The 18,626-nt window shown below is 40.5% G+C and overlaps 1 protein-coding gene across 1 annotated transcript in view; it reads left to right on the forward strand.

Annotated features, from left to right (window-relative positions):
* Window positions 1-18,626, forward strand: part of FBN1 (fibrillin 1) — a 158,424-nt gene that overhangs the window by 493 nt on the left and 139,305 nt on the right. The window contains exons 2-3 of the mRNA XM_075160043.1: window positions 14,313-14,395; window positions 15,317-15,415. Coding sequence (XP_075016144.1) covers window positions 14,313-14,395; window positions 15,317-15,415 — 182 coding nt within the window. The remainder of the gene's footprint in view (window positions 1-14,312; window positions 14,396-15,316; window positions 15,416-18,626) is intronic.

The raw sequence follows: 18,626 nt of genomic DNA on the forward strand, positions 1-18,626 counted from the left end.
GGGTGATACTTGGTGAGGATGAGCCGCTGCAGCGCGGAGGTTGCTAATTTGGCTTCTGGGAAGACATAGATACAGGCAGGCTGCGGGCTTGTGCATTCCTCCCGCGTCCCGTACTTCTGCTTTGCATGAAGCGATGAGGCCCGGAGACCACAGCATGCCCTTTCCATTAGCTGTCCTCTCTCATCTCCACCTTAAACCTTTTGCATCTTCTCCTGTGCTCAAGCGGACTGTCTTTGCTTATCTGGTGTTCCTTGTGACCTGGGGATGGCAGGGGGGAAGAGTAGGACCGTTTTTTGGTATCAGAGCTATCTAGTACTAGTATGAGTGAGCCCAAGCATACAAGAGTTTAAAATCATTATGAAACATTGTGGTACCTGCTTAGCAGAGTGGGTTTTTTTAAAGGGTAAATCTGTGTCAGGCAAACTGTTTTGCAAATTTAATGGAACACCTTTCCAATGCAAAAATAATTGTAAAGTCAGCTGAAAGGCATTGTGTGTGTGCAGTTGAAAATTTAGTTCTCTGTAAAGGTGAAAAGCCTGCAATATTGGAAGAAAAAAGGTTTCCTTTTTCAGGTGTTGCAATGCACCTTTTCAGCCCATAGCCAGATTTTTCACTCATCAGGCAGAGGGCAAATGTAGCAAAAATTATATGGAAATAGTTATGCTTTGGATGCAAGATATTTTCTTTCTTTTCCTGATTTCCTCAGAAAGGAGCTATTACAGCTTTATTTTTAGAGGCCTTGATGAATATGCTTTAATTTCTTGCTGACTTCCTCATACTTGTATAGTACTTTTTATTTATATTCAGATTTGCAATCTTGTTTTTTTTTAACGCTTGCCTGATTGGAAAAGGTTTATGTTTTCAGGTCCCCATGCTGCAAAAATGGATGCAAGCTGTCAGTATTGTTTTTCAAGGATCTGATTTTGTAGGGTCAGACCCTTATTTCTTTTCCTTATACCTTGTCACAAGAGAAGTAGTTGGACGGAGTAGATCCTTCCTGTGACAAAAACTATTCTAGGAGGTGAGGAGGACATACAGCAAAGTTTGTAGGACTAACTGCAAGCAGTAAAAGATGATAAGGAAAAGTATTTATCAGAAAGAGCCTTTACTCTTCAGGATGTTTTAATAAACTTTCTCATTATAGAACTCTCAGATAATATCAAACTGACAAACACCATTTTCTGATCAGTGGGACAGTATGCCATCTAGCACATGTGCTGACTTGGTGGGAGTTAGAGGCATGTTAAGCTAAGGATGAAATTTGTTTGATGAATGTAACTGTTGCTCTAAAACAGTGCTGCTTAGACAGCAATAATAGTGCATCAAGAGATGACATTTCAATTGTTAATTATTTTTGGAATCCAAAATGGGCTAGGGTAAGTATTTAGTCTTATGAGTTGATTCTTACGTTTAACTGAGCCTTCAATTTATTACCTACTTCGCAATGATTCTTTCTTTTATTGTGTGTTACCTATGAGTTACATATCTACTTAGTAATATGCAAATCTAAAGACAATGGTGATATCAATTTTAGGTATTTTATGTCTTGCTCAATTATTTGGAATATTCCAGATCTGAATGAGTGCTCTTGGGAAGCAGGTTCTTAACAAGAATGTAATAATTTGCCAGATGATCTGAGATGCAGTAAAGACAACACAAATTACTAGCTGGGTTGCTTGTTAGACCTTTTCCTGTAACTCTCATTTGAGGCTGAGTGTAGAGTTCCCAAATTGCTTGGAGGAGATTGTTAACACACAGTCATCTTTATCATTGTTGGGTGAACCCTGCTGGATGTTTCCAGTTCAGAAATTGTGAGCCCTTCCTTAGGTGTGGTACTGTACTGTACAATATGAATAAAAAGAATTGTCATTTTAACAGACAAGGTTGGAACTAATTCTTTGGAAAACCAGATGGAAAACATATTTTGAATGTACAGGAACTGTATATACATTAGACAAGGAGAATTCATTCTTATTGAAGGACTAAAACACTAAAAATATGATTTTACAAGAAGACATACTATTTTTTTAACTTGTTCATCAGTACAAATACATTTGGGAATCTGAGAGTTGTAATACAAGTCATAACAGATGCTGGGAAACTTTATTTTCATGTTATTGTAGTTGACTAAGACTTTTTTTTTCTTTCTGCAATGAACTCTTGCTCTGATTGTAGGAGCATGGGGATACATTTTTAGAGAAAACCCTTTACATTTAGACTTTTTGTGTGTTTGATTATAATGACTGTTGAAAGTCTTTTAGCGTTTAAAAGCATTGAGGTTAGTCCCTGTGTGAACACTGGTCTTGTATGTTAAAATGAGGAAGCCTAAGATCTGTTTCAATTCTCGTGATTTTTCCCACTTAACATTTTTTACTGCAAGCTGTTGATTGCAGGAGATGTTTGCTTTCGTCCTTGTGACCTTTTGCCTCATTGTTTATGCCAGTGAGCTGTCCGAACATATAACATGATTCTAGAAGTACATTTTAACTTTAATGATTATAAATTATGTGGAAATGCCTCTTCTGTACTCATTTTAAGACTTGAAGCTTGCTGCTCATGTAGTTTGAATTGGTCCAGCCACAAAGGCATTAGCAATGAAGTCCTTGTAATACCACCTATGTTTGCTCTAAGGCACTGTGTGTGTATGTGCTCCTGCCTCTAAGTGATCAGACAGCAATCAGAATACAGGCAGCAATTATTTCAGAATATAACTAGATTCTCCATTCATGGAAATGTTGCTGGAATCCATTGTGATTCAGCAAGTTAAAATAATAAGCTGTTACTGAGACACTTTTTTCCTCTGGATCCCCAAAACTTTAACACAAATGTTAATGTATTGAATTATAAAGCATCAAGCCATTATCCTGCTACCCCTTGAACACCTAAGAATGTAGTGTCAACTTCTGAAAAAATAAAACCTAGAAAACTGGCCATGAATGGGAAGTTCTTTCTAAACAATATATATTTGCAGTCAACCATTTATATATGTTTCAATCACTTGAATATAAAGTAAAAAATAATTTACTGGTGATTTGATTGGTACTTGACTGAATACAAGAAGTATTGTGCTTAAAGATCTTAGAATTAATTAGGATTTCCCATTTTCTGATGATGCTAGACAAAGACCTCAAACTCTAATGAGGATCAGTCACTTCTTAGTAATATTTTAAGCAATGTTTATCATGTTTATCAGTCTCTTCTCGGTATAATGGCCAAAGAATGCAATTATTTGCCTAACAAATAGCTCAGCAGAAATTTTAAAAGAACTAAAATTTCTTCAAAATAGCTGAACTGTGACATGGCTCTAATTAAGACACTAATTAAATGCATTTGTAAAAGAATGATGTAATTTCTTTGTTTTTATTAAGTTAAAATGATAGTGAATATTGCAGAACAGAATACTTGGCTCCAAAACGATTCATAAAACTCTTGGATTAAAGCTGTTCAACAGGGGATTGAGTTTTTTTGGACCAATTTCTTCTGGTCATCCCAAACGAAGTCCACAGGTTTACTGATATGCTTATTTGAGTAAACTCGGTTGGATTTGATCCTTTTTATGCATCACTGCTCCCTGGAATAAAATAAATCTTATAAATCTATAACATAATTCCAGTATTCAACTCTATAATTAAGGCTTCTGGTTTTCGTTTTAAACCAATATTTACCACTAAAAGCCTGCTGAAGAAAAGCAGACTTTCCGTACCGGTAAATATTGGTTTATACTGAAAAACCTCAAACATTTTTCTTACCGCTTTTGGCCTGCACACCTCTGGCCAGCTGCTGGTGCCACACCTTGTCAGTGTCACTCTGTGAGCAGGAGGCAGCCTGAATACTTGGGAATAAACATCTTAATTAGAAATACATACAAGGTGCTGTAATACCTGATGTGCTGGAGCACTTACCCGGCTTCCAGGCGGCATGGCCACCTCCTTCCAGTCCTTACGGGGTAAAGCCTATATGGAGGATGAAGGACTTTTATGCCGGTGCATCCTAATGTAAAAACTGAAGTCCTTGGCAACTACGCGTAGTGTTAAGATTCTGTACCTCTCTGAATTTATTTGCCGGTGGTTGTGATACTATTTTTTTTGTTACTGCATTATCCTTGGAAATCTAGTTCTAGAGTGAAATGAGTTCATAGATCTTGGCACTGTGTCTCATGTACGTGTTTCCTTTCTTTCAGTAGGACTGTATGATGCAATTTGATGTAGGTGTGACTTTCTCTGGGGAGCAGGATGTATGGATGAGGAGTAGGCAAAGCAGACAGAACCAAGCAAGAAGCCAGCACAGAATCTATCCCGTGGCTGGCAATAGCTGTTACTAACACTTGCTGAAGGGGTAATATTTAAAGAGAGGATAACACATTATTTTCAATTCTCATCATATAGATGTCTTACCCTGGCTGCCACAATAGGTTTTAATTACATTTTGGAAAATACTAGATTAAATACTGTATGGAAATTTTTAAATGCATTTAATGAAAGCTGTCTGACAATAGTCTGCACTGTATTGCTTTATCCAGAGCCAGTAGCAATGCAGTGCTCCCATGCTAGCATTCTTGTTATAGTTCCATGTCGTTCTTCAGCCTGAAGAAAAACACTAAAAAGTAAATAATCTTTAGGCCTACATAGACCTTGTACTCACCACGTAGATTTCCAAATCCTGTCATTTGGACACCATCTCTTTAAAAGGCATGGCCTTAATCCCAATTCTGGTTTATGATTTATGGGGATAGACTTCTGGGCCTGCGTAGTTCGTAGTGCAGAATTAGGACTCGATTAATTTTGGGCATGCCAGTGAAAAACCGTCCTATGGTTAAAACTTTTGGTAGGTACTGTTGTAGTCTCCCTTTCACTGTGAGTGTCTTGAGCACATGTGATTCTGTTACCAACCACTTAGCCAGTCTTCCCCTCTGTGATCTTTTCCATATTATATTGTAGCTGGACACAAATGGTTTTGAGGTGCCACGTGTCTGTTGGTTGAAGTTTGAATCAGAACCCACCCCAAAATACATGCGAGAAATACTTTTTTCCCATTTGATGATAGTAAGTCACAAATAGAGCAAACAGGGAAAAAAGGCTACAATAAACAGTATAGCAGCATTCTTGATGTACTCTATGAAACACAATTGTTTTGGAAATAATGTAAAATTGGCTCGGGGCACTCAGATGAAGCAGGATTCCTGTCACCAAGCACCACTTTGCCAAGGTGACAGGTTGAAGATCAGGAGGGCAGGTTTGGATGTAATTCTTTTCCTTTCTTCCCCTCTTTTATTTATTTTTTTAAAAATTATTTATTTATTTATTTATTTATTTTGGTCTGCATAGCTCTTAGCTCTATCAGGCTGAGCCAGATGCTGCAGGACGGGTCACAGCTGGCCCGTGATGGGTTTGTACTTCGTGTACAGCGCGAGTGGAGAATTTCACATTGGGTTTGCCACTTCGTGTCCCATCACAGGAAGGTACCTTCCTGTCCTCCATCCCGAGGGGTCCTGTGTAAGGCTGATTGTGGCTACAACTTAATTGCTTGGCAGGTTAGAAACAGATTCATGCTACAGCTCTTACTCAGAAAACAAGAGATGTCATGGACTGCGCTTTGTTTCTTTCCTTGTGTTCCAGGTAATCATTTTGTTCTGTGGATTTGTGATGGAATTGTCTAATCTTTTGTGCGGCGTTGTCTTTCTGGAGACTTTCTGATCTCAGGTTGTTGGTGTTTAGTTGAACTTTTATTGAGGGGGGACGGGTGGTGTTCAGTCTTTAGAAACTGGAGGCATGAAGGGTTGGGGGGAAGAGCAGCACCTGCAGAGAGTGCGTCTGGTTGTGGCAGGGTACAATAATTTGCAGGTTGCAGTGCGGGTTTCCAGAGAGAATTGTTCGGAGGAGGCAGAAGAAGCCTCCGGCACGTGGCTGGGATGCTAACCACAGCTGCACTTCCATCAATCAAGAGCCCACTTAAGGTTTATGAAAGTAGACTTCTCCCCTGTTGTTAGCCAGCACAAGATACATTTTGTGTTTAGTGGTGGTCCCACAAGTTGTTCACCAGATTCAGCCTGATCTGGGTATGTTTGCCTTGTTAACTGGAGAAGCTACTCTATGGGCAACTTCACACTGCTATGCCAGAACCTTTGGGGCTCTACTGGGTTTGAGGATGCAGACTTGAAGTAAGCATAGGGCTGCTCTCAGTTTATTTGGGAGCAATGGGAGGATCACTGGGTTAGGGTTTGGCAGGGACAGTCCATCTGTCAGCTTCATTTACAGTGATCCTTATTGAATAAAATTGCAGCTTCTGTTTTCCTGTATGCTTATTTTCCTTTCCCGTGGTGTGTTGTTCAGCAGTGCTGCTCAGTTAGGACAGTCTTTTTCATTGTCATTGATCTTCCGTCCTGCAAACATGAATGTTTTATATATGAACTTCAGTACAAGTTTTGACAAGGGTCACTTTAAATATGTTCGTGGACTCAGCAGCCTGTGGTTATTAGAATAGTACTACCCAAAATGCAAGACCCAAACTATTTAGCCACATGGATCACCAGGAATACATCCTCTTGGTAGAAGTGTAGTAGACATTGGCTAATAGGAGGCCATCTCTACTTAAACAAGACTTTAGGAGCTAGGGGTCTTTGAATGTGTACATATGGAAATAGTAAGAAATTAATCATAAGCTTTTTCGCTTTACAATAAGATCACTTTCCATCTCATTCCTCTTCTTCATCTCCCTGCTGAACCCTAAAGATGAAGAGGGTATAGATGCATGTGTGTCACTATGGTCTTACTCCCCAGACTCAGTAAATATTTTTGTAGAATGGAACAATTGTGGCCTGGAGTGTTTCTGATTAACCATCGCACTGTGCTGGAAAATATATTTGTAGCTCTTTGCCCTTGTATTGTGGATGTCTCCTTTGGTTGTTTTCTCATCCATTCTGACTTTCCAACTTCAGTTGTTTTTTGTTTTTGTTTTTTTTTTTTTTTAAGGATTTCAGACCTACTGAACAGCCTCATTCATGCTAAGGTTGGTGTGCAGATAGGGGCACGAGAAGATTCAATTGCTTTTTTTGTGACAGTTCAGTAAAGTTGGGCTCTTCTTTGGAAGGTACATTGGGAGGGAAAATGTAGCCTGTTAAATTAAAACCTGTGCCTTCTGGTTTTGCTTATAGATCTTCACTGAAGTATGAAGGAGTTCTAGCTTTTATCTGGAAGAATATTTTGAATGTTGACTTTCTGGAGAATCTGTTGTTTTCCTTTCTACTTCTCATTTTATGAAATGATTCATGACCATTAAAGCCTCAGAAATACCAAATGAAAGCCGCAGTTCTTTTGTCTACAGTCTTAATCATTTTCATCCTCTTTTTCAAGCTTCGCTCTCTCTTATGTTTTGCTGGAGGACATCAGAATATCCAGTGATGTTCAGCTGAGGTTTCAAACTAAAATTTGTTTCCTTTCAGGAACATTTTTTCCCTGTCTCTTTTCTCCTTCTTTGTTTTTCCCTCTGATTTTTCATCTTTTTCTCTTCCCTGTATACAGAGTAAATTACCGGCTGCTAGGGACAAGGTGAACTAAAACGGTGGGATCCATATCAACAGGGTTTTCCTGTTGCCTTATGGCAGACATGCAGGTAACTGGCCTTTTCAGAAGACAGTATCGCTATCCCGGCAGGGAGAGAGGCAGAGGGTAGGATACAGTGTGTTGTGAAGGGAGGAGGAGAAATGCTGCTATCTTTCTTACCTAAAATAAACCTTCCAGTAGCCTAAGGGAGAGCACTTTAAAACACAAGTTGATGGCATTGCTTAGCACCTAAGGGTGTTCACTGACAAGTGTTGATAAAGTGTCAGGTTTATGAGACTCCTAAATGCTTGCATTGCTCCAGGGTGGGGACGGTGGGTAGCACCAGCTCATCCCGCAGCCTCTGGGGAAGCCTCGACAAGGGCTGGCTAGCCGTGGGGCTTGGCTGGCCAGTGTGCCCCGTGCCAGCCCTTGCGCTGCTGCTCATCCCAGTGCACAGCAAGGGCTGGTGGAGGTCCTGAGCCTGCCTGTGTGCTTGCTCTTGGGAGATTGTTGGAGGTCTGCCTCCATCGATAGCCATTAGCAGGTACACGGTGAGTGTGGGAAGTGGTGCAGGACGTGTAAACTGGTCTCTCCTTGTTCCCCCATTGGAAGAGACGTCTGGAGAGCTAAGTTACATCTGTTTCCCGTGGGATGCTTTTTAGTGCTGCCAGGGTAGAAAGGCTATGATTTCTTGTCCCCTGAATGCACTCACCTTTTTTTGTTTGTTTGTTTTTTGTTTTTTGTTTGGAAAGTACCGCTGGATCCCTCCTGTTTACCAGCCATGCTTGTCTGGCCCAGCAGGTAGATTTTTGTGGTGGCATACTTGTACTTTACGTGTCTTATGTAGACATGTAGATGGGGTGTCGAACTGGACCCATTGACATTCTCAAGTGGAACGATGAGGGAATACGTGCCAGAAACGCGTCTGTCCCTGGCTATGAATGAGAACAATGCCTGGCTGTCAGGTTAGATGAGTCTGTCCCAGCAAAAAACACGGTCAGATTTTCAGAGCAAGTGCGGAAGAATTCACTTAATGTCAAATGCTGCTGTTGGATTGCTGTATTTAGCTTTCACAGTGTGGTGGAAGTTAGGGTTAGAAAAGTGTTCAGTGTTGCTGCAGGAAACTTGCATGTCAGTTTGAACTCTTGACTTGCACATAGGCCAGAGCCAAAGATACCCGTAGAGCTGCTCAGCATGTTATTTTTTTAGTTGAACTGAGCCAGGATTCTGGGACAGCGGTATCCTTACTGTCAGAGTGAGAAATAGTTATCATATTAGGCTCTCTGCATGGCACAGACATCCAGGCTGACTTATTGCATGGTAAAAATGAGTACATCAGATGCAATCCTTTGTATGTAAAAAATATATTTTGCTTAAAAATGCATGCTTATCCTTTATAGGATAATAGAAGCTAAATTTTGTGTTTGCTTTCAGAGTCTAGCATTGTTTCCTAGATTTTCATTTTATACGATTGAAATAAATAGCTTCAAGAGTCCTCTTAATCTTCACTGAATGATGAAAAAGGGCACAGTGACTAAAAACATCCCGTTTTCTAAACAACAAGAGAGCTAAACAACAGAGAAGGAGTCCCTGTTTAAAGTATTTGGGGTACCTGGAAATGGGGCTTATGCATGTTAAATGCAGACCTGTGTCTGTGTTTTTTTGCTCTATCCCATCCACATAGTTAAGTTTCTCACTGGAAAGTGAGGTGTGCTCACTGGAAGTGGTGAGGTCGAAGGACAACCAGGCTTCTTCACCGGGCTCTCATATGCAGAGAGGTATGTGTCGGGGTTGCAGTGCCTTGGGAGGGCTGCCCGCCACGTGCTGTGGCTGTGAGCTGCTGCGTCCCATTGGGAACCGGACCTTCCCTTCCCGGTCCTGCTTTGCTGGCTGCTCCTTGGAGGAGGGGGTAGGCGCCAGTGCAGCAAAAGGAGGTGCTTTTGTGCACCGAGTACCTGGCGTCTGTCGTTTCGGTAGGGAGGGACCTCGGAAGACCATGTGGTCCAAGCCCTGCTCAGAGCAGGGTGAACTTAAATCGAGTTGCTCGTGGCCATGTCCACTAAGGTTTGGAGTATCTCTAAGGGTGGAAATTCTTGATTCAGTGGGAAAGCTGTGTAGGGCTCCAGTGGAGTCAGCAGAGCTGGGCCAGTCTGTGCTTTTAGTATTTACTCTGAGATGCTGAGAAGTTTAGGAAGGTACATAAAGCTGTTTTACAGCAAAAGGTATAGATCTGATCATGTGTCTGTGGAAAACGACTAGTAAAAGCTATTCCTCTTCACATTCTGGAGCCTTAGCTCCTATTTCTTAGTGCGCTGGTTATATTCAGACTTAGACAACCACATTTTTAAGACCAACCTACCATTTTTTCAGGTGCAGTTTGTCATTCTTTTTAACTCTTAGTGCAAGCATGGAAGCACCACTCCAATTCTATGTGGAAACAATCAGCAAATAATTCTAAGTACAGTTTTAGCAGGTACCAGTGTTACCCATGTAAGAAGAAAAATAGGCAAAGGCTTCTCTAAAAATAAGTGTTGGCTGATGATGTTGCTTTAAACTGTATCTCTTCTGCCAGAAAATTGGGTCCCTACATTATGTTAAACATATGCTAGCCACTGCAGCCAAATAGTTAATAGAAGTCCTTCATTAAACATTTTCTTGCAAGGAAGAATCCCTGTGTGTTTTCCTAGGGAGAGGAAAAGTGAGTTGAGGGAGCGATTATAAACCCTTTGCAGTATCTGCATCTCAGCTCAGCTGTAACTGGTGATCCGCTGTCTCTCTTACTCTCTCAGCCGCTCTCTGCCCACTCTGTCTGGTCTCTCTGTCTAATTTATTTGAGACCCATGCTTTCGGTTTGATTCAGGCTGGGTTACGCCAGCGTTGGCCGGTGCATGGCAGTGCTGCTGACAAAATTTCCGCCTGAAGCCTTGCTCACAGCGATGCCAGAAACTCTTCCTCCCGTGGGAGCTGCAGATGGGCAACGCTTTCTTCGGGAGAGGGCTGTAATTTCCTCGAGGGGTCACAGGCAGGGCAGAGCGGGGATGTACAGAATTAGCACACCCCCCGGGCAGGCTGCAGCACGGGGCTCCGACTGTGCCTCTGCCAGGGCCCTGGAGAGGACAGCCACAATGCTGGAGGTGCCACCGCCGTTCCTGGGCTGGGTGGTGTTCCCCGCTGCCGGCTTCACACAGGGCTTTTGAACACCTCCTTCACTTCTCTGGCTGTCACTTACCCTCGCTGCCTGGTTATATCTGATAAGAAGGCACTGCCAAGCTTAGCATGATTTGCTTCCCATCATTTTACATTTGTGTGCCTGCTCCGCAAATCTGCCCCCAGTTGCTGGGTAATCGCGTGCAATTCGGGCGAGCCAGGCAGCCATTTGTCCTTGCTGAGACAGGGCATTGGGAGCAGGAGTAGCAAGGGAGGGATGGACCCCGTTGGTCCTTTCCGTGAGGCGATGTCAGCGTTGCCCCGTGGAGGAAGGAGACCATTTATTTGAGAATGCGTGACAGGCAGAGGCTGTGCTGCAGCCACAGCCCGGGGGTAGCACAGCGCTGAGCTGGGACGGGACCACGTGTGTCCATCGGAAGGAGCTGATGCCACAGTCCTGCCTGGGCTCCATCCCCACGCGGGTGGAAAAGACAAACAAAGCTTGACTTCGTAATGGGGGTGGAGGTTCTCTGCGTTTTTTCCTGAAGAAGATCATCCTCTAGTTTGGTGCGCGCAGATGCTGTCAGCCAGACCTGTCGCTCTCAAGGGTTAGTTATCAGAATTTCCAGATGAACTTTTTTCTCTCTGCTAATCTGAGGCTTTTCTAGTTGATGACTAATGTCTTTTGATAATTATTCAACTCATTTTGCTACTGAATTTGTACTTGCATATCATTAATCAAAGACGTAATTTCTTGTTTATTTTGAACATCTTTGATGGAACTCTGGGCATCAGTCATACTGCCTCTCAGCACCATACCATTACAGAAATCCTTTTATACTTTACAAGTTCATAAGTGACTCTAGAATAAAGTGAGAGACTTGTCTTTTTTAAATTGCAGTGGGAACAGCTTTGTTCCTGAGATGCTCTCTCCCTCCTCTGGGCTTTGGAGCGAGAGGAAGGTGCTGGGTGCACCACAGGTGGCTTGGGCTGTATAGATGCATTTTTGCTTATTTTACCATCACAAATCAGGTTTTATAACTGAACTCTGTTTGTAGTGCTGTTCAGGAAAACAGTTTTATAAGAATATAAAATGCTTCTTTAGTATTCATAGCCTATAATATCAGCAGGAAAATATGCTCTATTAAACACAACAGTGGGTAACTGTTTAAAGTAAGTACCGCGATAGAGCCTTTACAATTTGATTGATGGTTTCCGTGATTTTACTTTATTTATTTACTTCTGGGGATTTATTGCTGCAGTGTCTGATCACCTCATAAATATCAATGAATTTAGCTTTCAAAATTAACTCTTTTTAAAGACATTTTACAAATAGGCACAAGTAAAGAACACTCCCTCCCTCTCAAACAAGTAGCGTTCAGACTTTAATATAGGTTTCTTTTATAAGCTAGACAGCAGCTTTCTGACGAAAAAGTGTTCCACTGGAAAATGCACTTGTCAGACTCAAACTGTTCCATGGAAGTACAGTTTGATGACTTTTTTTTTTTTTTTAAAGCTAAGCACACTGCATCCGAGTTGGAGCTTCTTGGGTGTATGGCTTAGCCTACCCTGTGGACAGCCTCAGGGCTCCCAGGGTCTCTGACTTCATGGTTGCTGGCGCATCTACGTTTTCCAGAGCCCCATTTTGGAAACAGATTTTAAAAATCGGGTTTCCCCATGGCACAGAAATCTGCTCCTGACTCTTAACTTGGACCAGATGGTCCCCAAAGCCGTGTACTCGCCGAGACTGAAATTTGACAGAGTACCTAAAGATCACTTTATGGTCAGCCGTTTATAGATTCTTACCAACCCAGATCGGAAATGGGTAGTTTGTGCCTGTAGGTTGTAACAGGTAGCAACAAACCCATTCTGTCTGGCTTAATAAGTTCCATTATTTCTTCTGACTGGAGAAGGTGAAAAGCAATCTCACTTGTCTGCTTGCCAGTCTTACTTGGCAGATGATCGTGGAGCAACATTTGGCATTGATGAACAGGGAACTCTAGGAAAGTTACATGGTTATAGCCCTGCGGGGAAGTAGCTGACATTACTAAAACTGAATACATTGGAATTATATGAATAAGACTTTGACTCTGTAACACTAGTTGCAGGAAGGGAAAAGGGCCCTGCAACAAGTCCAATTGTGTTGGTCACTTTCACCTCGGTTATCACTTTGTAATTATCCAGAACCAGTAGAAGGTAATGGTAGTGTTTGCTTTGACTTAAGTAGTTTCTGGCCAAGCACTTAATGAAAAGACTAAGTGTCTGATTACACCGAAGTTGGTGTAATCAGAATACTTGAAATTGCATTAACAATGCAGATCCCTAAATAAATACAGTATAAAAGTCTTGTTAGTTAGAAAATGTGCATAAATAAATGTTTGTATATATCTAGATTATTTGTCTTAAGTTGCCTCTCCATATGAGGTAACTGTTGTTTACTTAGACATTGCAATACTAGAGATGAAAAACTTTTTGAAAGACCAAGGACAAAATAATAATAGAAAACCCTTCCTAAAACAATAAACACTTTAAATCTGTCTCTAATCTGTATACAGTATTTTAATAAAGCAGTTTCTAGGAAGTACTAGTTTGTAGCTAGCTTTAGTTGCATTAATCTATTGAGTAATTGCTCACAATATTAATAGAGGTTGTAAAATTTTCCTCTGGTAAGATTATTAAACATACATCAAAAGAAGGCAAATTTTCCCATTTTTGAAGCTATTCTTACTAGCTTTACTTGCATGGATAGATGCATTAAATAAATAGGACAAGTTAGATTAAAAAAAAAAAGCTTTATTATCTGTGAGGAGCATAGAACCGTTTCAACTTTTCTATTTTTACCAATAAAATCACGATAGGAATGGTGCCATGTCCTGTCAGCTTTCATTGTAAACTCTAGTGATATAGTTATTTGAAAGGGTAAATACGGATGAGAGGAATGGGTTGGAAAGAAAAATTCCTATGGATCCATCATTTAAGAAGCGCAGTAGGCAGTAGACCCTTCATATTCATTCAACAGGATCCTATCTCTCTACATGCACCCACATCCTTGATTTTTTTGATAGTAAGTCATTTTTGCTAATGAAGCATTTACATATTTTGGCTCATTTATTTAGCTAATGTCATGGTTGGCATGTTCCACTCATACATACATACACAGTTTTGCTCATGGACAAAACAGGGAACAGTAATAGTGCTTTAGAATAAAGAAGAGAAAGCAACATGAAGCTTAAAAATTGTCATTCAAAGAGCACTAGATTTCCTCTGTGTTCACTAATGATGACGGGTGTGATCCATTTTGTATTTAAATGGAAGTTTTGCTCAAAAACCCTGTATGCTACTTTTCCAGATATGGGGTGATATGAGACAAGGTTTGCCCATTCTCTTCCTGTTGTTCAGATGTTACTGATTTCATTTCGTGTTTATAACGTAATCTTCAATTTGTAAAAGTGTACGTTACCTAAAAAACCCAACAACCAGAGGCATACAGCTCTGCTAAAAACATACAACACTTCTAGATTTAATTATTGAAATGTATATTGCAGTGATTTACTTTTTCCATTTTTATGCCTCTACTTTTAAAACTTATTTCTGAGTAAAAATAAGAATTCGTCCCTTTTTTTCCAGACCAAATGTGTGTGGATCACGTTACAATGCTTACTGTTGCCCTGGATGGAAAACTTTACCTGGTGGAAACCAATGCATAGTCCGTAAGTTAATCCAGTAATGTGTTATGACTGAGGTTTATCTTTGTCTCTCTATGTCAGGGTATTTTTAATTGTATACCAGAACTGAAATGTGTTTCTATACGGTTTCAATAGCAGCTGTACATCATTTCTTTACCATTTTAAATATATTAAGCTAATATACAAAGTTTTGTGGGCTACAATACAGTGATGCGATACCAGTATTTAACAAAGGATTAATCTCATCCACATGTTCTGTTTAAGTCTGCGGTAAAGGGATCCAAGGGGTGTGTGGACTCTCAGGAGCGAGAAGCTGTGGAATACGTTAATCTATTTAAGTAAATGGAAGGAGGCAACAGCATCAGGCCAGCAAGTACATTTTCTCTGCTTGTTTGGACTGTATCCCTGAAATATATATGTAGGGATATAAATATATGCATACATACATCATAGCGCTGTGTGCATATTCGTTTGTAATGGTACAACGTACTAGAAATAATTTTTAAAGGCTCTTTGCCTAAGGCTGATAAGACCCTCTCCAGAGATACTGAGGCAATGTGCTGTCAGATGGGAATTATTACGCTTATGTGTGTCTGCAGAAATAAAGGGAGCATTGTAATGCTGCCTCAGTGCCATCCTTCCTCCAGGAGTAGTCTGGTAAAATGGACCACAGTTTCACTTCTCCAAGGAAATCTCCCTGTATCTGGTGTGGCCTGTGGCATGTTCCCAGGCCTTTTCGTAACAGATTGTGAAGGTCTAGATTTTAGCTGTCCCCTATAGAGATGCAGATGAACAGGAGGAACTGTTTTGGAATCTGTTGTATGCAATTTAACGAGTTTGTAGGTATTTATGTTATGGTACTGAATGCATATTTTCTATCATGTGTTTTTTATGTGTTTGGGGTTTTTGAAACATATTTTAAAGGCATTTATGTTTTCTTTATAGCAATCTGCAGACATTCCTGTGGGGATGGATTTTGCTCTAGACCAAACATGTGCACATGCCCAAATGGTCAGATAGCCCCCTCCTGTGGTTCAAAATCAAGTAAGTATTTCTTCTGTGTCTTTGATATTGCTCTTTTGAGTCTGTGAAGCTACTAAGGTATGTAAGATAGTTCAGTGGTTCAATATTTAAGACAAGTAAGCTCTGAAATGTACTTTTACCACAGGAAAGAAAGTGTAGCCTTCTATGATGAAACTGAAGAATGACTCAGAGACTAGCTATTGGCGACACTCTTTTTTGCCAAATTAAAACCAAATTAGTTTTATTGGAAGCTGTATTCATTTGCTAGTTTGTAACACTAATTCCAGTCTTCCTTGCTTTCTGGAAGATGCCTTATCTCTGTTCAATGCTAGACACGCATACATGCACATACAGCACAAAGATTGTAATGATAGAGAGATGACTGTTGACAGTTGGCTGAATTTGACTTGCTTTGTAATTCTGCTCTCATTTTGGGGGTTACTAAGCTAGACACTATGCTGTATTTTATAGGCCTACAAGTATTATAGCATTTCCTTGCCAGGCTCAGTACATATCTTCTGAATCTAATTGCTGACCTTATTCAGGTGATACTTCTGTAGGTGTTAGAGGTACAGAACTAGTCAAGGTTTTTAAGTAGAATAGCTTTTCATCAGAAAAAAACAGATGCTTTGGAAATGAAACTTTTCAGAGAGATGACTTCTCCTAGAAATGTTTGGATTTCAGGTTTTCAAGGAAGGTTCCCCAGATCCAGGAAAAAAAAAGTAAAATTAAATTCATTCAATGAACCAGATAGCTCAGTGGCTAATCATGGCTAGAGTATCTGATATGAAGTAGAATTTTGCTTGGGATAGTATCTCAGTTCATATCTGAGATGCCAGCTGTAATCTCTACTGTATTCTCATTTGAGTATGGTGCTTCTCTCTTAAAATGTAGAAAATTTTGATTTTTATATAAAGTGTGACGTTTCTGGGAAGAATTTTGGGGGAAACTGGTTCCCACAAATGCCCATAACTATCTGAACAACATATTAATGAAGTCAGTGGGGGATGCGCCCAGCTGACGTCTGTAGTATTATGCAAAATGGTCATCCTTTTAATTCTGAATATCTTTTCAGACTCAGTGTGTGGTCTGCTTTGCCCCTGTATTTTTTACCTTGCCATTTTTTTGCTTTCCTAGTTGACAAGAGTTTTTCCCACGTAACTGACCACTTCAGCTTGTGGCTTTAGCATCCTTTTCATGCAATAACAGTGGAAAAACAATAACAACTGTGGAATGTAATGGAATGGCATGTACTAAAATGGTAAATATTGTTCTTTGTAGTTCAACCCCTTTCTCAGGCTCCTGTGATGTCTGTTACGGAGAGGCCAGCGTGAGGAGGGTATGGAGCTATGGAGCTCCCCGAGTACTGGAAGGAGGAAGGGTGCAAAATGCTGCACAAATGTGTGTGGTGTTGCATTCCTGCCTCGGTTTGCAGCTACTGTTTTACCAGGTGCATATACCTTAATCCTGTGAGCCAGTAAAGGAAAGTATAACCTTCTCCCAAGTCCCCTTCAGGGTACAGAAGGAGAGATATATCCCTACATCTGTTACATGTTTTGGCACCTTTGTAAAAGGCAGGAACAAGTGGGCCGTAGTATTACCTCATTTTTTTCTTAGGCCACACTGAAGTATTTTATGAGTCAAGACTTAAAAGAAAAATAGAGTATGAGTAAAGTTACAGTTCTTCCTGTGGTTCTTTTTCTGAAATGTTCTACCATTGATCTCCATAGTTTTAGCCTTCATTGGAGTTGCACAGATAAATTGGTGCAGAAGGACTCTACTACAGTTTTTAATCAAGCAGCTTCTAAATCCTATATGACGTAGCTGTTTTGGTTGTTGACAATTACTTCTCCTAGCTATGAATGTTCTACTAATCATAAGCTTTAATCAGTGCTGATGGTATTTTCCTTACATTGCTACATAAGTTTGCCCATTTTTAAATGTTGCTTTTCTGTATACGGTATAAGTATTAACACTTTACAAATAGACTTAGCAGTTGGCTTGAGAAAGATATTGTTTATACCTTGTTTAATCGGTGCAATAATGTAAGATACATTTTGTGTGTGTGGTCACATCACCTTTATTTATTAAAACAAACCAATTCTGAAAGCAAAAGTGTCTTGACTTGTTCTAGAGAGAAAAGACTCTACTACCTCTGTGCACTCTTGTGTAATAATGTTTATGACCCAGCACCTCATTAGGACTTATAGAACATACACTTTCTGTAAGTCATTTGCTTTGTTGGCACTGTAGACAGAATCCATGAATGCGTATTTATACAATAGACCACAGTGACTTAGATCTGCTATTCGGAAACAAAGTAAACATAAACATAAAAAATACTGTTTGACACCAAAGGGTTACTTGTCAACTCCCATTGGTAACAGTTAATATTTTGTCAGAATATGCATTCGTGAAACCTTATTTTAATAATATATTTTAAAAATAAGAAAAAACTTATTAAAATAATAAAAAAAATCAAAAGTAGATGATACAAGTTTGTCACATTCAAAACACAAATAACAAATATGAGTGAAAATACCATGATTTCTCAGGATTAAATGATATATGAGATGTGTGAGTCATCTTTTGGGTATTTTAAGCTACGTGTATCTTTAGTACTTAAGGAATCAGTAGTGGGCATAGGTTTTATAGCATGTACAACCATAGGCAGAAACTGAATTCATGGTGGCTCTTATAGACTGGTTGTCTGCCGGAATCAAATAATTAATGCAGATTGGAAAGCATGTGGACTGGAAAGCAAAACAAAGCCTTCAAGTTTGATTCTTACACAGGTCAGTTGTTGGGACTTTTCTGGTTACGAGTCAGCTTTAGGAATCTGATTCGTGGCTGAAAAGATCAACTGGTGGTTTTCTCAGCAGGGATTTTCGTGACATCAATGAACTGGCTGGCTAAGTAGTGGTTATTTCTGTGTAATTAGTGAATTTTTGGGTATGCTTACAGTAGGCTTGGAGATAAGATTGCCGCGTGTGGAGGCTCTGGTGTGTGGGTGGCTCTGACGTTGCAGGTGCAGGTGTGGGGGGATGTCCTACACCTGCGCCCGCTCTGTGGTGGCTGCTCCGCTGCTACCTCCCAAACCACCCGGGCCACGGCTGCTTCGGCCTGTTTGTGCTGCAGCCGTGCCCCTGGTTGTGCTGCAGACATATCCTGCGATCCTGCCGTGGTGTTGGAGTTGCTGCTCTGCCCCTGTGGGAGCGGGGGGGCGAGTGAG

This window comes from Calonectris borealis, chromosome 11 (genome assembly GCF_964195595.1).
Source record: "Calonectris borealis chromosome 11, bCalBor7.hap1.2, whole genome shotgun sequence".
NCBI lineage: Eukaryota > Metazoa > Chordata > Aves > Procellariiformes > Procellariidae > Calonectris > Calonectris borealis.